At 49.9% G+C, this 24,681-nt stretch overlaps 1 protein-coding gene across 4 annotated transcripts in view; it reads right to left on the bottom strand.

Moving 5' to 3' along the window:
- LOC104413816 (ephrin type-B receptor 1) overlaps positions 1-24,105 on the bottom strand; it is a 44,650-nt gene extending 20,545 nt beyond the window's left edge. For all 4 annotated transcript variants that reach the window (XM_010024916.1, XM_010024918.1, XM_010024917.1 and 1 more), the window contains exons 1-3: positions 24,046-24,105; positions 19,674-20,355; positions 190-345 (exon numbers count right to left, since the gene is read on the bottom strand). In XM_010024916.1, coding sequence (XP_010023218.1) covers positions 190-345; positions 19,674-20,355; positions 24,046-24,102 — 895 coding nt within the window. In that variant the 5' untranslated portion in view covers positions 24,103-24,105. The remainder of the gene's footprint in view (positions 1-189; positions 346-19,673; positions 20,356-24,045) is intronic.
- Positions 24,106-24,681: the final 576 nt, after the last annotated feature.

Here is a 24,681-nt window from a genome sequence, read left to right as displayed (position 1 = left end):
AATCCTCATGGTGGATTGATCTCAGTTGGCAACCAAATGCCCACCCAGCCACAATCTCGTTCTCCTCCACAGCAGGACAGGGGGAGAAAAGAAGATGAAAAAGCTCCTGGGTTGAGATGTTATCCCCAGCAGCAGAGAAGTGTGAGGCCCTGCAGCCCCCCCCCCTCCCAACCCTGATCTATTACTCACTAGTGCAGGCAGCTGCCGGTGGGTCAAAGTCTGCCCGGTAGTAGCCGTTGCGGCACGTGCAGACCGGCGAGGCCTCGGCGGTGGAGCGTCTGTTGGAGGGGCATGGCACACAGACCCCCGCACCCTGGCTGGCCTTGAAGGTCCCCGCTGGGCAGGCTGCAAGAGAAAGGAGAGGAAAGCAGTTGGGTGCCGAACCATGCCAGAGCAGAGGTGAGAGCAGGTCCTGTCCTTGAAACAGGGCAGAAAGACAGACATAGAAAAGCTTTGCGCCTGTACCAGAGCTAAACAGGGTAGCATCTTCCTATTGAAGCCTGAATGGCCAGAACTTTCCACACTGGCCATAAATTATTTTAGGGCCACCAGGAAAACACTGAAATCACACAGCAATCATACAGTTATTAGCCAGGCAGAGCAAGGGGGCTGTAGAAGCTGCTTTACTCCCCACTGCTCATACCCAGGCATAGGGATGGCAGGACTCCCTGCACCAGCAGCACCCATGGGGACACAGACATGGAGAGGCAGGACAGTATTCCCCTTCTGCTGATCTGAAATGTCCTTTCTACCACTCCAAGGGCATGGTTCAGTTCTCACAACTCTTTTTCCATGCAAAACCTGAATATTTAATTAAGAAGTTGATGGGAAGCCCATGCCAGTGTCTTACAAATCCATCCCCATTAATGTCCTGCAGCCCAGGGCTGGGGATAATAACTCTCCTGGCCTTTGGCCTCCAAGTTAATTCAAGCAGGAAATGAAAACTAATCCATAAACAAGAAGATGTTCCAGTTACAGTAAGGCTTTAGTCAGTGATGGGGAGAGATTTCATTCATCAACTGCCTTGCTGCTCTGCAGTTAGAGGGTGAAGGTGGAGCAACAAAGATGGGATCCCCCATCCCTGCCCCACCCCACCAGTGCTCACCAACTAGTTGCTTATGAATGGATGCTCATCCGTCCTTGACATCTAATAAAACCCTCAGGTTTTATTGACCCCTATGAAACAGATGGCTGCAGAAGGCATCATCTGTATTTCGGCACATGTACTTGAGGGATCAGACCTCCAAACCAGATCCACCACCCATCTGCAGAGAGACTGTGCCTGGCCTTACACACAGCATGGTCCCACCTCCGTTTGGCTCCTGGCTCTGCCCCTGTGATGCTCTCACCTCCAAGGCATGGCTCTGCAGAGAAACACCCTAAGTGTCTCATAAACACGGCGATGATTGAGATAATGGAAAGTGCCTCTTAGCCCCTGTCTGCTGCATCAGGATATGAGGCATCTCCTAGCAGCCGTGAAGAGGAAATTAATAGGAGCGAGCAGGAGTAACCACTTTGATGCAATTTCCTTGGGAGATAGTGGACCATCTAATCTTTATTGGAGCCCTTTAACCTGTCATTCAAAACCCATGAAGGCCTCTTGCTCACACAGTCTTTCCAGATATTAAAAGATGATAAAAAAGGATAAATCAAAACAATATTTTACAATTTTATTATTCAGGGGATTTATTCCCCTGCCTAAGGCACACAACTGGCTGCAATGAACCGTTTCTTTCAATAGCACTAACAGCTGAGCAGGGACATGGGATCCCAGAGGGACCAGCCACCATTTCACGCTGCCCTTCCTCCTCCCCACCACTGCCAAGTCCTCTGCATCCTACTGCAGGCATCCTACACGTATGGCATCTTACAGAAGCTCTTAGGGCCATAAACCACCACCTCCTACAGATAGACAGCTACACACGCGGGGTTACCACTCATTGCAGGACACTGGAAGGGCATATGAGGGCTTGAGGAGGAACTTCAGGATGCCAGACCAGAAGGCAGCCAGATGCAGACCCCTCCCTGAGCCCTACACACAGCCCTATGCCCCATAACAGTATGAGGAAGCACAGAGTTACACCAGACACACAAAGCAGGAGACGAAACCACACGAGGACACCAAGACTTCGAGGCGATCTCCACCTCTCCACCTCTCCCTTCCCACCAGCACCTCCTCAAGACATCCCTGCAGCATTGCACTCCTGCCAGCAAGTGTTAGCATCCATGAGATGCGCAGTGGGTGACTTGCGGGCTCTAGAGCTGGAGGTCATGTTCAGAAACATGCCTGAAACATGCTGGGCTCTTGGAGGAGAGTGCAGTGGTACCAAGGAACAGCCACCTGTATTTTGATAGGAGGAGACAGGAAAGCGAGGGAGGGAGATGAGAGGATTGCAGCACTACAAACACATCATAGTTTTAAGCACAGAGGCATTTCAGTGGGTCGGTTGAAGGGGTTTGTTAATTTTTAATTACAACTAATCCAAGTGATGCTCTGTCACAATACCCAAACAAAGTACACTCCGCAACCCAGCATCCTCAGGTTTCTTTTATCACTTTGCTTATTCATAAATTCCTATAATCTGCAAGCACGTGGCTCTTCACTGGTAATGATAACAATTAACTTTTCCTCTCCTGTAATTACACTGTGCTTTCCTAAAATCTCCCGCAGTGTCAGGGGAGGCGGATGCCTTCTCCCTCCTCCCAACCTGCTGCAAGCTGCAGCCCTCTGCTCTCACTATTGCCTGTGTCTTCCCTCTTTCTGAGGCAGCTAAACCATGAACCTCACAATGAAGATGAAGCTGGAACTCCCAAGCCCCCGCTATGCCATGATGGGATTCAGAGATCCATGTTGCATGGCATCCATAACCCTTCAGATGGTATATGCACAGTCTGAGCGCAAGGCTCGGGTAGAGGGCTCAAGCCCAGGAAGGAGCAATAAATCACCCCGCTATTGGCAGGCACAATGTTTGCTTTGATTTAAGGGCTGCTGCAAGAAAGTTTCCCAGAGCTGTCAAGGTCTGGATCCACTTTAGCACCTCGGACAACCACGGGATGAGGCTCTGCCTTGCCTTTCCCTGCAGAAAGGTGATCCTCCTGCCAGTGCCCAGGCTGCAGTGCAATCTGCATCTCTTCAGCCCAGAGAAGAATTAATTGATTGTTGATTATGTGGGCTGGATAAGATTAATGATGTGCTTAACTATCCATTTCCTCACGTTTAAGCACTAGGGGCGTGTTTGGAAATGATGAGGCACAAAACTCAGCAGTAGCAGCACACAGCAGCACTGCGAGGCTTTTTGCTGCTGGTAACTCTCCTGTCTTAACAGCCTGTGTCCTGCACCCTTATATTTTGGGTGCCAGGGGACATAGAAAGAGCTGGGGGTAAATGGGATCTCTCTGATCCTCCACCCCTGCTCCTACCCAAGGCAAGCCAGCTGTTAACAGACCAGATGCTCTGCAGAAGGGTCGCAAGTGCAGGGGCATCCAAGCATTTCATTCTTCAAACTAAATCCTCTCGGTTAGCACCTGGAACTTGCACTTTTTAATTACTCTCTCAGGGAAGCTTTAGTCAGAAAGAAAAAAAAGAAGAAAGAAAGAAAGGAGACATCTCCCCTATATTAACTTGCTCTAAAGCTCCCTGGGGATGTGGAGTGGCAGCTTTCCTTATCAGGTTTTAAAATAGGAGCTTCTGAAAAGAATTAGAGATTTCAGTTCACCATTCAGTGAGCTCTTCTCCTCCCCACGCTGGTATCCCACCGCGGCTCCTTCAACCACAGCAAACTGAGCTTGCACCGCCTCATTGTTCCCATGCCTCTGATATCTTTGCTGGGGCAAAGCTAACCACATTAGCCGGGTATTCCCAAATTCATGCTTGTTTCGGGTTCCCTTTTGGGTCCAATGCCTTTGCAGGGCAAACCCAGTGTGTTTAAGCACACCTGTGGTTACACTGGCTGTCCTGGTTATTTTTTCCTCCCTTCCTAGTAGCTGGTGCAGTGCTGTGTTTTGGCTTTAGTCCAAGAACAATAGTGATAACACACCGATGTTTTTAATTGTTGCTAAGTAATGTTTACTCCAATCAAGGACTTTTCAGTCTCTCCTGCTCTGCCAGTGAGGAGGGGTACGAGAAGCAGAGAGAAAACAGAAACAGGACACCTGACCTGAACTAGCCAAAGGGGTATTCCATACCACAGCACATCATGCCCAGTATATAAACTGAGAGGAGTCACCTGGAAGGCCCAAATTGCTGCTCGGGTCAGGCTGGGCATCGGTTGGCGGATGGTGAGTATTGTGCATCACTTGTGTTTGTTGTTTTCTTTTCCTTTCCCTTTTTAGTTTTATATTCTCTCCCCTTGTTATTTCTGTTACTACTAGTAGTAGTAGTGTTATATTATACTTTAGTTACTGAGCTGTTCTTATCTCAAGCTGTGGGATTTACATTCTTTTGATTCTCCTCCCCATCCCGCCTGGACGGGGAGGGAGAAAAGAGGAGTGAGCAAAAGACTGAGTGGTTCTGAGTTACTAACTGGGCTTAAACCACAACACTGTCACAGCAGATGATGAGAAGATGGATTAGAAGCATCAGTGCTGCAGAATGTGATGCCCTCAAGCAAGCTGGAGGTGCAGAAAGCACTGCCACATGCAAAAGCAATAAAGAGCCTGGATGGTCCAGCCTTGCTCCAGAAAGATGCATGAATGGCACCTGCCAGCACCCCCAGAACATGGGCAGCGGCGAAGGTGCCCTGTTGGGTTTGAGGACACCATGGGCAATGAACAAAAGAGGAACCGCAGCTCACTGCACTTAGAGCCCACTGAAAAAGGATTCAAGACCATTTTCCCCCCTTCTGCAAATGACAGTTTTTCATTAAGGGAAAATCCCTGCTCCCAAACCCAACACTTTCTGCAAGAGGCTCATGATTTTTCAATGAATCCCCCCCCCCAAAAAAAGAGAGGAGATGCTTTGCTAGAAACCCCTTGTACATTTTGCAGGCATCTTTGGCACCAAATGCATTTATCTTTAAGCACACTAAAAAAGAAGGTGAGGGGAAAGCACATCAATTTTTCAGCCTTCAAACTGATTAGTCCAAATTATAGAAATGCTAGCAGCAAGGCAGCATTCCTCCCAAGCAGGCACTTGTTGCTAGAGGTTTAACTACTTGATGCTCTCCCCCCATCCCTTCCCTCTGCATTGCTGTTGGGAAGGGGATTGTTTAGGGTTCCTTCCCCCCTCCTTTCTAACCTCCTTTTTAACGATCCAATTCCCTCTTCTATCAAGTCAAGTGCTTCTCCTGAACACCTCAGCCCTGGCATGGCCACAGCAAGCTCAGCAGGCAGCCAGTAACATCAGTGTCCATACTGCCATGCCACCCACCACAGGGCAAACTAAACTGGAGAGGTTTCTGCATCCCAGCCCCAGCCCCAAGGCATCCACAGACAGACACATGCTCCTCCAGGGACAAAGCTCAGCACAAGTCCCCAGCAACGCCAGAAAACACAGCACCTTGGGGACAAGGACACCCCAGCAAAGCCACATCTCAGGGAAAGACCAAAACCTCATTTTGGTGCAAACTTCACCATTTTTGCAGCCAAACGCACAAATTCTCATCATTCCAAATCACTCAGATCTGCTCCTGCTTCAGGGCCAAGTGCTCACCCAACCTAATTACAATCAGCACCTGCCTCATTGCATTGCCTTTCTGTATTTCAGCACTGCATAGGCAAAAACTCATGAGATAAACACAAGCTTCCAGCATACGGGTTCGCATCCTGTGGGCAACAGGCTGCATCTCTCCCCAGTGTGTGGAGGAAAGAGGCCCTGGCTCTTCATGGCAGAGATGGTTAATTAAATCAGCCCTTTACCTCTGGAGAAATGGGTTTAGATCCACCTTGGGACACATGTAAATTGAAGTCAACACCTCCCGAGCCTGGCCCGCCATGGTTTATTAGTGGAAGAAAAGTAAAATTCAGTGTGGATTTTTCCTTCTCAGGGTTTTTTTTTGCTGCTGCTCTTCTCACAGATGAGGAATCAATCAAAGCAGGGCAGGATTTCAGCGGCACTTGCAAGTAGCTGTGCGAAGCCATTAGAGGTACCAGACTGTGGGTGCATCTGCATTTGCCTCTCCCAAAAATCCCACCCCTCATCAACCAAGGATTTGCCACTCCAGGGCAGATCAATGTGCTTGCAGACAGAGCCATGTGTGCTCGGCTGCAAGCAAAACGCAGCCGGTGCTCGTCCAGAAGTGTTATTCCTCCAGGAAAGCAGGCTTGGGAAGATTAAGGATCTCTGGATGCAGAAGAACTTTGACACCAACTGTTTAGGTAGTACCATGACTCTAAACAATGAGTTTAAGCCTAGAGTAGGGCACAGAAGCAGCCAGGTTTGGCTCCCACATGCCCTGCTGCTCGCTGCCTGCAGCATCCATCTTTCCAACAGGTCCACGCTTGCCCGTTTAATCACCACTTTGGGCTTGACTTTCTCTGTTTTTCATGGTTAGAGGGATTCTGAAGGTCTAAAGATGAAATCCGTCCCAGATCCACTTGTTGGATGAGAAAGGGGAGAGCATGCATGCCCTGGGCAGACGGTGCTGCAGGGCTGCCAGCTCACCACAGAGCAGGGAAGCTTGCTTTGCTCTCCAAAACAGACAACAGGGGGTGAATAAACCACACTTCTCAAGGTCACTTTTGCAGATCACTTCTCTCCCACTCGAGTTTTGCCCCACTTTAGTTTCCACTTCACGCCAGGCTGAGGCTGTGACTCTCACACCACAGCTTCCCCACCACTTCCCCTCCTTTCCATAAACCTGACACTGAAATCACAATGTCAGACCTTCTGCTCCAGCAATTTTGCATGTGAAATCAGTGATGAAATGTGGCTGGAGGGCACATGGCACAGCTCATGGAAACCCCCAAGCCCATTTCCGTTTCTCCTCAGTGTTTCAGCTCTTCCCCCTTGGGAATTAAAGCACCGCTATGGAGGGTGAAAGGGAAGGGAAGGGACACATGCCTTGCTCTCCAAAACAGTGAACAGGGAGGCATTGCAGGGAAGGATGAGGCTAGCACTGCCTCTCTGAGCATCGATGTTCAGTAATCAAATACTAAATAATGTGATCAAACACTAGACAAGTCATCTGCATATGCAGGCAGGTTTACAGTGGAGCAACCAGCAGTTGCATGGCCACAGCAGTAATGGGCACTGGATGCTCATCGTCATCCTAATGCTGCCCGAGCTTGTTATTCTGAGTCAACAAATGAAGGGGGGATGAAGTTCTCAGCCATGATTTGAGGCAATTTAACCTCCTTCTGCTCTTCTTTAAAACAATATATAGCAGCTGGAGCCTGCCACAGGCTGTCAGCCCTGCAAGCAGGGCTGGTTTTGTCATTGCGGCCCCAAACCCTCACAGGCAGAGGGGCCAGGAGCTACCTGAATAGTAGCTGCAAATGAAATGCCACAACATAGCTCTCCCTGGGGATGTGATGTTAGGAAAAGGGAGACTTATTTAGCATGGAAATAGACAGCAGTGCCCAACCCCCTTCTCCTGGGTTTCCCCGCCCTTACCAGGGCTAGATGAATAATTACATCTCCACTGGATGTTAAAACCAGACCTAAGGGGTGGGGAAGAAGCCACACAGGAAAACCCTCACAACCTGGGGCACTCCTGGTTTTCATCAGGATGACAGAACTAAGGCTGAGCTAAAGGCTGGTGCTGCAAAGGCAAAAGATGTTCATTATGCCGCCTTGGCAGTGCTGATGGCCATCTGATTGCACCAGTTCTGGTCAACTGGGCCAAGCAAGAGGGGACCACCAGGACATGTCCTGGTGAGCAAATGCATCCTCAGCACTGCAACGTCACTTGCAACGAACCTCCTGATGAATTTAGAGCAAACAAGTGAGGGGAATCAAGACTCAGGACAGGACTCACATTCCAAAAACACAAGCCCCAGAAGATGCTCTACTCCCACCCCAGACACTGGGCTCAATACAGAAGTCACAGCATGAGGCTATTTCCTCCATGAACTGCAGCAAGGTGAGACTCCAGGAGTCAACAGACGCAGACTGGGTGCCATACAGAAGAGCTGATACTTTGATGTACCACTTAGCATAGCACATTCCGTGCACCGCTCAACACCTACGTGAGCGATCAAGCCACCTAATGAGCAGGAAAGTGAGCTGCCACAAAAATTCATGGTGGATCTCACAGAGTAGCTCTTCCCTCAGGTACAGAGGTGCTGGCAGGGGCTGTAGTTAGAAGACCCTAAAAACAATCCATCTTTGCTTTGCAACCAGTAGAGACCCTCTGGGGATTTCAGGAAGCACCAATGACACATGTAAGTCCAGCACCTTTCCCAATTGGGAAACTGGGGCAGCATCACCCCTGGGCTCCCCGAAGCACAAACCCCTCCTGGCTGGGATGCAAACATCTCCCACTCTTAATAGAAACTAATTAAGTACCTTTCCCTCCTTCGCCAGCTCACACCACGCAGTATCCCCTCAATCTAGAGAGCATCAAGTGCTTATTAATTACATCTGAAGTGGTTCCTTGTTAGTGCTGACACCACGAAGATGAGTCACCCCAGGATGGGGGATAGCTCCAGCCACAGGGCCAGGCTTGCTCTGCCAGCACAGGCAGGGACACGCAGACGTGCGTCCATGCCATGACACTGGAGGACATCACACCTTGGATTGCACCGGGGTGGTGGGATGCCCCATCACAGAGACGGATCTTGCCATCCCAATGAAGATGAGCCTCTGGAGCTTTAATTTGACTGATTGCTTGAGGACCGTGGCCAGGGATGGATTTGGCATGTGAGGATGGATTTGTCATGGGAAGATGTCCCAGCCAAGGTGCAACTGCTCTCACAGATCTCTCATTCCCCCCAAGAGCCCCATGCATGGAATTAATTAGAAAAGTAATTAAGAGAGCTCCCCTATGAATATTTATAACCAAGCAAGCCATAATTACTGTTCCCCAGAGGAAAGGCACCTTCCTACCCAGCCACAGAGAGGGCAAGGGAAATGTGGCACTGACTGGGGAACCAAAGGCACCCTCTGCTCCTGCCTTCACATCTACTTGCCTGCACACAGGCCTGGTCCCTGGGAAACTGCCTCCATTATCCCACAAAGGCATAAAGCTTTCCACCCCTGGGAGTGGCATTTTCAGCAGCAAGCTGCCATATTTCCCACAGCTGACAGCAATTTACTATTATTTCTATATATGAGCATCACTTATCATTTCTCTCTCTTTTAGTAATACCTTCTTTCCCAGCCTAAGCAGTAAAATGGTGGCTGCTGCCATTGACTTGCCCTGCTTATGCTGACTGGCTCTTACCAGCCCCAATCTCCTGGACCAGAAAATACCTAAAAAGCAATTTCTGGAAATTCTACCCATCTTTCTTCCATTTATTTATTTTTCCATGTCCACACGTACCCTCTCTGCTCAAAATTTTCCCTTCCCAAACCGCTCACTTCCAAGCACCTTTTCCCAGTAAGCTGCTAGTGGAGTTCCCACCTCACTGCCTTCATCCCAGTGCTGCCCAACATTCCAACTTCCTCAGTATAACAGCATGGGAAAGCACAGGGGACCATGGAAATTTTTTACTTTCCTTCCCAGTATGGCTGAGCTTAAAAAACTCTTCCCAATCCTACTCCAGCTGGCAGGAGAGCTGATCCCAGGAGCATCCCAACCCCTTGTAAGCCAAGCCCAGCCACCACCAGGCACTGCAATGGCCAATAGTGTTTGCTAGAATAGCTCCAGATCTCACCCTGTAGCCCTTGTCCCAGCACCACCATCCCATTGCAAGCACTGGCCCCGCTCGCCCAGTGTGCTGAAACAGATGCCCTTGGCAGAACCAGATTTGAGGTTAGCCAGAAGATGACAGTCCCAAGCAGCACCCTGGCAATCAGAGAACCCTTTTTACCGTGCCCATTCCAAGCTTCCAAACAGATTCCCCATTTTCCAACAGAGCAAAACCCACAAGCATCAAAGCAATCCCTGCTCTCAAAGAGAGCAACCAGCTCCCTCTGTGCCATGCTGGCATGCATCGACCCATCCCAAAGCTACGTCCAGGGTAGCTTTATTGAGCAATTGGTTTTAAGTGCATCAGTAAAATATAGTAAAAAATAAAAATAAGAAAATCAGATCAAAATAAGTCGATACCAAGTCTCAACTCACAGGCAATTTACCCTCTTAGCTGCAGAACCCGCAAGAGGATAGCCAGTTGAGCTAGGGTAGAAATTCAATTCCAATTCAATTCAATTCAATTCCCCTTGTGTATCAATTCCCCAGGAAGCCTCTGCTGTTATGGACTAGTTTTAGACAGCAAAGCCCAGAAACCAGACCTGAGGTCACCTCTGGGGTGGCACACAGTCCTGTGCTCACCCAAAAACACAAGGAGATTGCAAAGCTCTGCCACACTGAGTGGAAAATCATCCTGGAGAGGCCCCAGGAAATCAATAGATGAGATGAGATGGCATAACCCAGGCATCACTGCCTGCTCACAGGGATGCTAACCACTGGGAGGTCAGCAATGACCATGCAGGATGCAGCCACACCAATAGCACCGAGGTGACCAGCTCCTACTCTCAGCTCTCTCCTTCCTAACAGCCATTTTCGTACAAGAAATACCACACAAGCAGGTGAGTCCTGAGCTTAACATGAAAACTAAGCAATGCAGTTCCACACCATGCCAATTAACTGCATTTCCTTGGTTGCTGCTTGCTGGGTGAGGCTCCCCTGGGAGCACAGTGTGGGGGAACATCAATTCCCTCCTCGTGCAGGTTTGCACATCTTAATTTGAGGCCCCCACGGCTGACTACTTCACCTGGTTTGATGCTCCAATAGGCAAGGCGTGGATCATTTCTTGGCTGTGAGTCTGCTGTGCTGGCTGAAGATGGATGGATTTTCCCCTGGCTCCTCAGCCCTCCTCCAAAGCCTTGCTTAAGTGCACGAGTGATGCTTTGATTTAATCACCACGCTCCTGCTCTCGACGCATCCTCTGAGATACAAGACACCAGGTGTGACAAACGACCACTTTTAACACACTCAGAGCTAACACCCAAGGCACCGCTCCATTTGTCACCGGCTGGGTGCAGGATGACCTGGGTAGCACACACAGGGGATTGGACAAGGTAGAAAATTAAAACCTCATTAATCTGTGCTGATTTCTTTTACCGCTCACCCTGGTGGGCTCCGTCCTTCCTCTGCACATACCCACACTGCCCCAGGCCCTAGCTGGCAAGTCCAACCCATGCAAAACCCCTCTGACAGCCAGGGGAAAGCAGTGTGAGGTGCAGCAGCATGACATGTTCCATCAAGTCCATGGCTTTTCCATGGCTTGCATTTATACAATGGGTCTTTCACTTACTAAAACATCATAGGTGAAGGCCTGTTTCCCAAAACAGATGTTGCAGAAGGCCTGCAAAGCTCAACTACAGTCCCAGGGCACAGCTTGGCTGTCAAACAATGCCCTGCACAGGAGACTGCTAATGAGTTATCTTACGGCTTGGGGTAAAAACAAAGTCCAGTTTATTACTATTACTAGACACCTAGGGTAAAAACACTCCTTTATTTCCCATTTTTAATTATTATTTCTAGTCTGTTGGGACAGATGCTGACTCCCAAAGGGCTTGTCATGGGCTGTACAGTGCAGCACAGCCTCAAACACTGGTGAGATCCCCATTCCTTGGCAAGCAAACTGTAGCAAAATTGTGGTTTGGGTTGGAAGGGACCTTAACGCCCTTTCAGTTCAAACCCCTTGCCACAGGCAGGGACATCTTCTACTAGAGCAGGTTGCTCCAAGCCCCTGTGTCCAACCTGGCCTTGAACACTGCCAGGGATGGGGCAGCCACAGCTTCTCTGGGCACCCTGTGCCAGCGCCTCAGCACCCTCACAGGGAAGAGCTTCTGCCTAATGTCTAATCCCAATCTCTTCTCTGTCAGGTGAAAGCCATTCCCCCTTGTCCTGTCACTGCAGGCCCTTGCAAAAAGCCCCTCTACAGGTTTCTTGTCAGCCCCTTCAGGCACTGGAAGCTGCTCTAAGGTCTCCCTGGTGCCGTCTCTTCCCCAGGCTGAACAAGCCCAGCTCTCAGCCTGTCTCCAGAGCAGAGGTTCCAGCTGGAGCTGTTCCCAAAAGAGCACTCTCATGACTTAAAAGAAAAAAGGAAAAATGGAAAAAGTTATAGAATGGCTCTAAACCACCCTGGGCTGAGTCACTGGGTTTGCCAGGTGCTGACTGCTTGCAAACAAGGGTGGAAACAATGCAGGGGCCGGACATGGGCCGGATCCTGAGCTTCCTCACAGCTCTCCCATTGTCTGGGAGAACAATCCTAACGCCAGCCGGAGAGGGAAGGGCCTTCGGCATGATGACGGCAGGGTGAGAGCCGGGTCCCCTGGGCTGGGGTAAGCAGAGGAGGTCAGGAAAGCCAGGCAGGTTTTGCAGCCCCACCATTGCAGGGATGCAGACCTGCGCCCACAGCAGCTCCTGCAAGCACATATAGAGCTTTGCACCCCAACATCCCCAAGGAAACACTTCAGCTACCACAGAAAGCTTCTTAGATGGACCATCAACAAGTCAAGGATTTGGAAGCAGATTTATGCTCCCCTTTGTAAACAGGCTCATGAAAAGTGCCTTTGGAGGGGTAGAAATCAATGAGGGATTTTTCTTCTTAAGACTAGAATAACACTCAAAAGTTCTCATTATAAGGGGGGAAAATACATAGATGGCCCATGGTACAATCTGAGAAAGAAAAAACTGCACAAAAATAAATACACACACACACCCCCATCACAGCTTGGGGGCCATTCCCTGTTCCCTTTGAGGCCACGTGCAGTGACGATGTGTCCAGGGCAGCCCAGGCTGGTGATGCTTGCCTGGCCTCCAATCACACCTTCCCCAGGGCGTTATCCAGGTTTCTCCTTCACTTCCCATTTGGAGGGGTCTGGATTGCAGAGTTGACCCAGACCCTGCTCAGGATTTGGAGACAAAGCCAGATAGCAGTAGCTGCAGTGCCTGTGCCTCCCTGACAGCAGCACCCAGGGCACACAGTACTTCCCCATCCCTGTGCTGTGGGAAAGAAAAGGGCCTGAATCCACCAAAGGAACATTTTGGCTAATAATGTCTAATTATGACTTCCATTAAAACCCATCAGACTCATTAGAAAAAATATTTAGCAAGGCTTTCTGGACATTTTCCTTGCACAATTATCACAGAGGTTAATGGATGTCTTCATTAAGGCATAATTTAAGAAAAATCACACTTTTTTTTCCTTTTCTTTCTTGTGATTCAAACGCTTCCCCTCTGCAGCGTGGCCGTGGTAAAACTGGGCTGCCTGTTCCACCCAGCGGTGGAAGCAGGGAGATGGCTGCCAGGCAAAGGCAAAGCCCCTCCAACAAAAGGGAGCATCCCTCCATCCCTCTCTCTGGCACAATCGGGAATAACTGGGAAAGCTGCCGCTTCTCAGTAGTCACAGGTTTGTGGCTCAGCTAAACCCGGAATAAAACACTCTCTGCTGCCATTAGGTGTGGAAGGCTGCATGGATGCTCTCACTTCGGTCTAAAATCAGGTTTTCCGATGGTTAATGTCTATCAAGCACCCAAGCCCTGGGGGAGCAGAGGTGCAGCACGGGTGTGCCAGCACACTGCCCATCCCTTCTTGGGATGCTGAACAGGAGAAAAGCTTGAAATCCTACTTCCAAACCCACAGAGAAACAATTTCCACACAAAGCCACCTAAAGCATCATGAGCATCAATTGCAGCCGCAGAGTCCCCTTTGCATCCGAGCCGCCACGCACACAGACTACTGGTGCAGCGACCGTGTGTCCAAAAGGTGCAGATCAAGACAGAAAGGTTTGCAAACAGACTGTTTAACCTTGTTCTGGTCCCCAGGAAAGAGCTTGAGGAACCTTAGAATGGGTTTTAAACCCAATTATTTAAGATTGCAGGTGGGGTTATCCATGGGGATCTCAGCCCTCAATGCACCCATCCCGCTCTGGGATGCTGCTGGCCCCATCACATACCCTGCCATAGGACAGGGCAAGATGCCATCATGCCATCGCACCCCGGGAACGCCAGACACAAACCCCCTCCCCTCCCTTGCCACCAGCCGGTGCAACACCCGCAGCCACCAAACCAGGGATGGGGAGAGAGATGCACTTCCCAAAGCGAGCTGGGAAGATGTGGCTCTACTAAACCAAACTGAATGGTAGGCAGAAGGAGAGACAGACAGACAGGGCAAGCACTTTCTTTTTACCTCTTTCTTTTCCCCGTCCTGTCTTAGAGGAGAAAGCATTCCAAAAAACATCACTTGTGGGCCAGGCAAGTTGCAATGAGATGCTGGAGAGAAAGTGATGGGGAGGCAAGAGGCAGTGGGGTTGGCACAGAGGCTGGGAAGGAGATGCTTCCCAGCCACAGTGAAGTGAATGGACCAGCAGCATGGAGGAAAAAGAAAAATAAAACCACCCTAAAAAGCAAAAAAGGGTCTTTCTGCAGCCTCTGCAATGCTTGGAGTGCTCACCCTGACCTGGGTACTAGGGTAGCTAGGCATGGAACTGCATCACACAGGAACAGATGGCAGAGGGGAGCAGGGTCCTCTGTCCCCAAGACACGGTGAGGCAGCTCACAGCCTCCCTTGCTGCCATTCACCCATGGGACAAAACCAGGATCACCTTCCCCACCCGAGGAAACCTCTCCTAGGCGCCATAACACAGGCGAAGGCACAGCCAGAGGGAACAAAAAGACCCAGTTCTCAGCACAAGCAACAATTTGATTGGGAAAACTTGCCGCTTCCCTGGGTTTAAGTGTTAGCAAATTATTCTACTAATAATTACAAAATGTTCCTAATTATTGTTAAAAAGCAAAATCACTTTATAAATCCCATGCTCCGCTGTTGTTTCCAGCCTTCTGTGGTGGATAAATAATGGAAATCAATAATTATCACCAGGACTGCTCAGCAGGAGGTGGGGATAATGGGGGGACTGGCACGGGGCTGCTCACTCCTTGACATTCCACTGGTAGGACATTTCCCCACCCACTACTCCTTTCCCAAATCCACCCCTCCACGCACAAGGAAGGAGGGAAGGACAAACGGAGAAAGAAGACAAAGAAACCAAAGGGATGAAGATCACCAAAATAAATTCCCCCTCACCCCGCAACACACAGAGCTTTGGCAAAGTCTTGGCAAAGCCTGGTACACAGCAGCTGAAAAAGGGCTGCGGGACCTGCAGATGGGGAAGGGGACTGGCTGCCTTGTGGAAAGCCGGGATGCCTGGGAGCAAGAATGCTCGAGGAGCTGCCTCTTCCTCGCAGGCATCACGCCCAGCTTTGTTCCTGTGGTTTGGGTTTAGTTTTTATACTGCCACCCCTGCTAGCTCAGCTGTTGCAAGCAAGCAGGTCAGTTCATTATCCCAAGCTGCAGCAGCTTGCAGGCTCCTGACCACACTACGACAGGAATTCGCCAGGAGGGAAAACACAAAAGCAAGAGAAGCTGGGAAGCAGCAGGACCACCCTCACCCCTTCTCCCTGGGTTTATAAATCTTTTACAAAGTAAAAAGATTCAGTACAAAGCTGATTTAGACCCAGACTTCTTCACTGGTTTCTCTGTGCAACTGAATTATCGCTTGGCGCTGGGAAGGTCAGAGAGAAAGAACGTGTGATTCCAGAGGACAAAAGTACAGTGCCCCATCCTCAAAGTCAAAAGGGATAAAAGCTGAGACACTCACAACTGCCACCGTTCTAGCAAGGGGTGACCATCATTAGGTTTCAGAGTGAAACACCAGCAGAGAAAGGGTTTAATAATCTTCCTTGAGAAGAACAAGCAAAATCCACCCAGCATGCTCGTCCAAGGTCCCAAACGATTTCCCTGGCCTCCCAGTGATCCCCACTCCGCTTTTCCTCCCCACCTCCTCGCCAGCACAATGATGCATTACACCTTGACCACGCAAGGAAGCCATAAAGCAAGGCTGAGGGATGGAGCAGAGCAAGATGAATGGATTTAATATCAACCCGAACGGAGCGTGGGCTATCGCGCCAAATGAATTATTCATTTTGAATTCAGTAACAGCCTCCATTTCGCATTGACCCACAGCTCTCATGGGCACGAGATACCAAAGAGGATGGGGTAGCCAGTCCACTGGGTTTTCAGGTATGGCACGCCATCACCCGCATGAGAGCAACACAACTCCACACCAGCCAGGAGGTCTGTGCCAAACTCAGACAGCCTGGGATGGAAATGAAAACCAGGGAAGACTGATAAAGAAAACCTCCCTCCTCCCCCACCTTAGTGACGTGGTGGTAATGACCCCTCATCACTTTGACCCTAACACACAACAATAATCTCTTCGGGACGCAAAATACCCCCAGATGAAGATTGCATTCTGCCTGTGCCTTTCGTGAGCAGCTAAGTGCCGATAAAAGCTGGTATTAATGAATCCCTCAGCGGCCCCGAGCTCTGCTGTCAGCACAAAACCACTCCAGTCTAATAGCCCCATGACAGGTACAGCCTCTATCCCTGGGGGTGGGACAGATGAGAGAGGATGGGGGGGGGGCTAAACAATCTAACCCTAATTTTTCCCCACCGCTGAGGAATTAAGTCCATTTTCTCAGCCTTAAAATACCAAGGGATTTCTCTCTTTTTTTTCTTCCTTGGTGACAATTCCTCTGGGTTTGTTAAGTGGCTCATCTCAAGCTGACGAAGGCTTTGAGCAGATGTCAGAAGCACGTGGCTCCTGGGAGCTGGGGTCCAATTCTGGCAGCATCCCTGTGAGATGAGCCCTACAGATGAAGGAGGCAGGGGAATACAACCCCTTTGAGAGCACCAAGACAAATAGAAACCCAACAAATTATTATTGCTAAACTTTGTGATGTGCCGCCTTGTGCCCATCAGAAGGGCAGCAGTGGGCTCAGGTCTTCCCTTGCAGTATCTCCAAGGTCTAAACGGTACAAGGAGGAGCTTGTTGACCAAAGGGTGCACATGAGCTACAGAGAAGACAGAGTCCAACCCAAAGTCAGATTTCTATTCAAATGAAGTTAATTTTAGTTCATTTTTTCCAGCAGTCCTAACGTAAGCCCTGGCTCAGGCTTTTAGGATTGGTTTTAATGAACTTTCAGGAGCAGCTGGCAGGTTTACTGGTTTTGGGTTCCTCGCTGGTGTTGAGCAGGAACTTCAAGCTCACAGGTCCCACCTGCAAACCCCAGCCTCTCATCCATCATCTTGAGATGGGAACTGGGAAATACTCTCATAGGACTGGAAGAGGGGAGTTATCAGAGCCCTGCTCCAGAGACAACATCATACCAGCACCCAACAGCGCCCACGGGATCATCAAAAAAGCATTGTCTTATCATCACACATGTGCTTGATGCCATTTAATCACCTGCTTTTGTCTGCATCCACAGCATACTTCGGTGCCTTTCAGGATCCCAAATTCTGTCAGTCAATCCATAAAAGACATTTCTACTGCCTTAGGCTTGACAGGATCCTGAGTTTTCCCTCAAGGAGCCCAAATGCAAAGCGTGCTCCCCATACAAAGGCAAAATGCTCACTAGGAGCTCTACAGAGCCCACACTAGGGCAGCACAAGGGGTTTCTCCTTCAGCATCAGAACTGCTGAGGAGTGAGAGCACAGTAGAGATGAGCATGGTGGCACAGAGAACTCAGCAAATTCCCAATGTACAAGGGTCTGCTCAGTGCAGCTTTGATGGCATGAACACACCATGACCATTCTGGGGTTTGCATGAGAAAAGGAAACAAAAAAAGCCATGGAGATGGGTCTAACACCCACCCTGAGCAGGTTTGCTCCCATGCCTCTTCATAGAGTCATACAATGGTTTGGGTTGGAAGGGATCTTAAAGCTTATCTAGTTCCAACCCCCTGCCATGGGCAAGGACACCTTCCACTAGACCAGATTGCTCCAAGCCCCTGAGTCCAACCTGGCCTTAACACTGCCAGGGATGGGGCAGCCACAGCTTCTCTGGGCACCCTGTGCCAGCGCCTCAGCACCCTCACAGGGAAGAGCTTCTGCCTAATGTCTAATCTGAATCTCCCCTCTGTCAGGTTAAAGCCATTCCCCCTTGTCCTGTCACCACAGGCCCTTGCCAAAAGCCCCTCTCCAGGTTTCTTGTAGTCACTTGTGTCCTGCTGTCCTCCATCCTCTGCCTTGTCCCATACAGCAAGCACTGGGTAGGTGCAACAAGCTCCTGCTAGGGGGGTTGGAAGCATTCACAACCCAAACTTTCTCCACCACCCCAGCCAGCAGCAGATAGAACGGTCAACATCACCAAAACCTGCGGCAGTTTTACATCATCGTTTTCCCCACATTTCTGGCAAAATGACATTATTTACCAATTCCAGTCTTTAGCTAAAATGAGTATTTATTTTTCAATGATGAGAAAATACCATTTTGCCATAAAACCATGTGCACTTTCTGTTTGTTTATTCAATAGTAGAGGAACGTCTTGCCAGAAACACTCCAGGTTGCAGAGCCCTCCTTCCATCAGAGCGCCTTATCTCCTCACGGGAATAGATGTGGTGGTAACAAAATCACGTTCAGTATCAACCACAAAACTCAAAGGAATCCACCAGCGATACTACGTGATGTGAAAGCAAGGACTCAGGTCCTTTCCCAGTTGTCAGAGCCCTGGCACAGGAAGGCATCGCCATCCCCACATTAGCCAGGCAGGAATGTGGTTTTTCATGGTGAAAACCTACACAAGTTCACAGGTTTACAGCAAACGAACAAACAAGTTTCTCCATAGCCTGAATATCAACTTTGGCCATTTTCATATATCCAGAGTTAGAGGTGGAGAAGAAACACCATGGTGGCCACCCTAAGCAGCACCACAGCCAAGCCTGCTACACATGCTGCCACCTGCACAAAAAGAGGTCCAAGTCAGACCTTTTCCTATTTCCCCCCCCCCCTCCAAAAACAAATCCTAAAGCACTTTGACACCTGCCTTCGACCACCTTCTTCCCAACCTGGTGGTGCCCACCTCCTAGGAAGCACTAATGAAATGAGGTTAGCTTCTCATGCAAAAACACCTCTCAACTTCCCTCCTTCCAAGCAGCATACAAAAAAAACCCCATCTTAATTATGAAGAAAAGGAAAGGGCAGCAAATAAAGCCAATCCTCCAACAGCAGTTGGGAAATATTCATCAGAACAGCGAAAGGAGATGAAAAGCAGCGAGCGCTGCTTTTATTGGCTTTTATTTTATATTTATAACCCTGTGCCGCGGAGGCCTCCAGCAGGCAGCAGTGGGCTGGGGAAACCCAAAAAACACAGCAAAAAAAACCCAATTAATGCTGAAAATCAGAGCAGCTTCTCTACAGCCAGGCCCCAACGGCAGCTCCCAGCTCCCGCAGCTCTGCTGGGGAAATAACAAGGCAGATGAAAGCGGCTCAGCCTGCGCAGCACTTTGAAGGTAACAGATCACAGAGGAGGCTTCCAGGGGGCTTGCGGCGGCAACTGCTCATGGAGTTTGGCCACAGACTAGAGCGCACTGAGAAGACACAGACTGACCGCTCCCACATCCCTGCCTGGTCCCCAGGGCAACACTGCTTCAGGGCAGGTAAATGGCGTGGAGCCCATTTCACAACAGACATTGCCCAAAACAGCTTATTTGGGGACAAACATTTTCTTAAGCAAAGCTCAAAAAACAATAGAAGAACCTTGTCAGCCTAAGCCAACCTTACCTTTGCAAGCCACGTTGTTCTCCGGCTCGTAACCAGCCTTGCACGTACAGCGGCCGATGGGGACCATCCACTCCCCATCCCCATTGCAGTACAGTTTGATGGGCACATCCACCTCCTCAGCATTGGGGATGCAAGTGCCACGGGCAGTCACTAGGGAGGTGCTCTCGGCTCCCGTCATCGTCTCTGGGAAGATGGCAAAGTTCTGCACCACGCTGGGGCACTTCTTGAAGAAGACCCTGACAGACAGCAGAGACATACAAGCCCCATAGTCCTGGAAAGCCAGGTAAAAGCCATTGCGGGTCAGGGGCCCAAAACTTCTCACTTCTGTGTTCACCTTCATCAACCTGCCACCAAAGTCCACCTGGGAGAAGCTCTCGTCAGCAGCAATGGTGTCCACTTTGAGGTAGGGTGCCTCTGTCCAGAAGGCAGACTTCTTGGTGGCAATGACAGAGTCTGTCTCGTAGTAGTAGAGGTTGAAGGTCTCTTTGCAGGAGCCAGGGACGTTGGGGAGGCTGCTGCAGTCCCGCACAGTGAAGCGCATCTCGGTGTAGATGCGGTGAGCTCCACGCCGGTTGATGAACGTGGTGAGGAGCCAGTTGTTCTGGTTGGGCTCGAAGACATTGCACACCTGGTACGTACGGATGGTGTTGAGGTTTTCGTCGTAGCCACTGACTTCTTCCCACTGCAGAAAGGAGAGAGGTGATAAGACAGAGGCAGAGGGACCAGTGGAGGCCCATGAGCCATGGAGGTGCTGCTCACTCTGCACACAGCAGGGCAGGGCTAGAAGGAGAATCCTAAAGCCTCAAAGGGGATTAGGAATGCAGTCATGGACAAGCAATGGGATGCATGGACAGAAACACCACCTGGGTCAGCATCAGAAGAAATCATCACCCTCCTGCCCCTGCATGCCTCCCCCCAGCACTCCCAGCTGATGCTAAAACATCTTTTCCATGTAACCATCTTAGCTGTCCTGAGAAGATGTAAAAATGGGAAGAAAAATGGTCCAGGTACATGGAGGTAAGAGGAAAAGCAGCACACGAAGCTACAGCTTCATTAAAGCCTAAGCCAGCACATGGGCTGGGGAGCGAGGCTGACCCCAGGCTCTCAGCACGATGGGATCATTTCCCCTGGGAAAAGAAACTAACTAAATAAAACATCACCGCTGTGGAGAGACAGAATATAGATTTGCAATTCGATTTATAGAAGGGCATTAATATAATCCAGGCTACAATTTCAATTAAGGGACAGCGGCAAACTGTGAATACTCTATGATGGCATTAGAGTCCTACAGACTGATTTACAACCTCATAATCCATTCATTTTAACTAATCCATGTTTACAGTCTCTTCATAACAGCGTTATTCGTATGGCAATCTTTAAGCAGCACTCTGAATATCATGCATAATTTCCAGGAGCGATGCTATAGCAGCACTCATGGGTGTTTGTGCTTACATGGGGATACAACAGCAGATGGGCGATGCCAACCTGCTCCGTCACGTTGAGTCTTCCCGAAGAGCTGGTGCACCACAACCAACCCTGTAACCCCGATTTTGCCCTCTTCCATTTAACAGCCACTTTCCTCACCTACTTCCCAAGCTTCCCCCTTGTAAAACACAGCCCTGATGTAAAAAAATCACAGGTTCTTATTTTGTTTTCAAAGCAGGGTCCTCCTCATGCTGCCAAGAATTGCAGCAGAATGCTTGCTCCTGGGTCCACCTACTCAGCTCCGCTAAGTTTAAGCAATGATCACAGCTCAGGGTTGTATGTTGTTGTTAAACAATGTTTACCAACCAGCAATAAACCCTCATGCATCCAGCTGAGTGCTCTCCCTTCTTATCCCGTACCACAAAAGCACTGCAAAAACCCCTTCTTCACCCTGGACAAAAAAAGTGAATTCAATGCCCTTTCATTACCAGACACCTTTTCCCATGAAAAAGGTCCTCCCCGACCGAAGGGATTGGCATTGTTCCCTGGTCCCAGTTCCCACCTGGGATCTGCATTACAGCCCTGTCATCCAATTAACACCAGATGACAGGCTCTCTTCCAGCACTCACCCACCAGCATTAACACCAGCCCCACTGCTCCATTGTCTTTCCTGTGGGAATCCTTCCCTTCATCCCACTCGCCAGCTCTTACACCCCAGCTGGGTGCATGGGAGGGGACATGACCTGTTATCCTTTATTCCCAGTGCCCATCTGGGAGCCAGCTCTCTCGCCAGCTCCTTCCACTGAGCATCCCCTGACTTTTGCTGCTTTCATTTGCAGGGGGTTGCAAACAGAGCCTCAAAACTCAGAGCCAAAACCTGCCAGCAGACCCCGCCTGCACTTCAAGCACCCAACACATGGGCTGGGAATAACACGTAATGCCACTAGGAAAGCCCTCCTGAGGGTTTGGGGCCAGATCCTGATGCTTCCTTGGGCGTCCCTTGAGTTCAGCAAGGGATGAATCCTGCAATCCTGCAACCAGGCACTGAAAAGCAGCAGGTCCCTGTGTCTGGAAAGACCCATGGTGCCAGCAGCTGCTGCCATCGATGCTCTAACAGCAACAAATGCATCATTTTGATGAGATCCCACTAAATAATTTACAGGGAGCTGAGGATTAAGACAATGTTATTCTCTGTCTCTACTGAGATTTAAAGCCCATTCAGCGGGGAGAGCAGAAGTAGAGCCCATGTCCCACTGCAGCCAGACCCCGGGGACCACAGCCTCTGCTGCCCAGCTGGGTTCTGTGCCCAAACATTATCGTCAGCATCCCCCCTGAGCCCCAGGGCACATCTGTGAGCCAGGGTGAACAGTCACTCTCAGAGCTCAGCACACCACAGGGGGATACCACCACCTAAAGGGACTCAAAGCCTGCAGAGAGCCCAAGCCGATGGCAACCCCAGGGTCAAGAGAGGTGGCTTATCAAATCCCTGCACCTCCAGCCCCATGAGAAATGAGGGGAACGTGGGAGAAAGAGTTAACACCCTAGCAGTAGCTAGGAGCCCCTCTCCCATCCTCCCATCTCCTCCCTCCTGCCCCAAGGTGCAGGAGGATCCCATTTATAGATAGTTGCTGCTCTTCTCCCTCTTGCTTCTTTGCTTCCCTCTCTAGTCCCTCTCTTCTTTGCTTGTTCCTGTGAAGCTATGGCTTGCAAAAGCAAGGCTGCTAGTGTAGTCTTGGTTTTTGGATGGAGGAAGGCAGGGCAGAGGGGAAGCTTTGTACTTCTCATACTGTCTTTCAGCAGTCTGGACTGCAAAAGAAATAGCACAGCCCTAGGGCAGCTGCTTTTGAGAACTGAAGGGTAAAACCAAGAAAAGATCAACTAAATCTGGGGTCTTAGTTGACTCTAACACAAGCATAAATTCACACGTGTATCTTGGCATCTCTAAGCCAGGTTGCTTGGATGGGTGGTGGTCTGCAAACCCTGGCACCCACACTCTGGACAAGCCTCACCCAAATACTGGCCATTACCACTGGAGAAGCCAAGAAGTGGCACAAATATGCCCCCAAATATTTGTTGTGAGCTATCAAATGGGACAAACCCTAACACTAAGAACTGTAACCAACCAGCTCATAAAGATCACTGCATGCCTGGAGTAAGAGGTGTGCAACCTCATCTCTTCTGAGGATCTGGCCAAGCCAGTTACACGCTAACAAAGATGCAGGCTGGCATCCTTTCCCCTTTGGTGCTGTGTATTCGAGGCCCTGGAGACCGACCCTGCTGCTGTCCCCATCCCTGCCTGATCAGCTGCCTGGGCTACCATGATGCCCATCCATCCATCAGCTCACATCCCCTCCTACCACCACTTCTCTTCCCCACTGGCTCAGTCTCTCACTTTCTCTGCCAGGGGAATGTGAGTCAGGTTATTTTATGCTTCCATTCCTCAAAGGCTCGTATTATATAAAAAAGATGTTTTAAGTGCCTCAGGGTGTTTTGTTCCTCATTACTTCATAAAAGTGACATTAATAGCCAGGGAAGAGCACTGCCGAGCGCAATTATGGAAGATGTTCCAGGTATGAAAGCTGTTTTGAGCCTGCTAATGTTTCCTAATTACAAGCCTTTTGGCACAGGGAGAGGGAAGGCGTGAGCAGAGGGATGGAGAGTGGGGATGGGGATGGACCTTTCACCTGGGAGGAAGACAGACGGCGGAGGAGAAAGCACGGAGATAGAGACTATCTTTGCTGAGCCCCCAAGACTGGCTCAGGAAAGGGATGCTTTGCCCCAGACCAGCCACACAGCTTGGCACATCCACGCTCTTGATGCCCCACACCAGCCCAGTGGGGCACCACTGTTCCCACTACAAGTTCTCCAGCTCCCCACCAGCATTTTAAGTTAAATAGCAAGAATCCCACAAGATCATGTAAGGATCAGCTGGACAAGTGACACTTACCCCTGAAGGAGGGTTGGCGGTCCAGCCCAGCTCGGCCGTCGCTGTCCGTGTATCCATCAAAGTTTCTGAGGAAACACAAGAAAAGGAAAGCAAACTAATCACTCCTGATGTTTTGGGTGATGTTATGAGCTCAGAGCCACAGAAAAACATTCAGCTAGGTGCACAGAAGCACACATCTGACCCTTGGAGCTGCTCAGAAATAAAGCAGCAGATGCCCTAATACATCTAATGAACAGCTTCACTCCAGAGCAAATGGTGCAGGACAAGACTCTTTGCAGAGGCACAGCCTGGACCAAGCCCACGCTTCCATCTCTGACCCTTCCAAGCCTGGAAAACAGTGCTACCAACTAAAACAATTCAAAAAAACTAAGAATAAGAAGGAGGCTGCATTTCATGGAGTCATCACATGTACATACAAAACACTGTCTAAGCCCATCCGGGAGTTTGTACTAACTCCCTGGAAGCAGCAAGAGAAAGGGGGAAACTCCCACCTACCACAGACAGAGCACACCCTCTCCCCCAGCACCTCCATACGGGCTTTTCGGTGGATCCCATCCAACTTGTTTGCAGCTACTTGCTTCGCGCCACAACACCAGACATCCCCTTTTATGCACTGCATCTGCCTGGTGCCCTGAG

The sequence above is a fragment of the Nestor notabilis genome, unplaced genomic scaffold (assembly GCF_000696875.1).
Source record: "Nestor notabilis isolate BGI_N333 unplaced genomic scaffold, ASM69687v1 scaffold13092, whole genome shotgun sequence".
Classification (NCBI taxonomy): domain Eukaryota; kingdom Metazoa; phylum Chordata; class Aves; order Psittaciformes; family Psittacidae; genus Nestor; species Nestor notabilis.
Note: the sequence above shows the minus strand (reverse complement) of the source record. Positions and strands in the feature narration are given on the sequence as shown.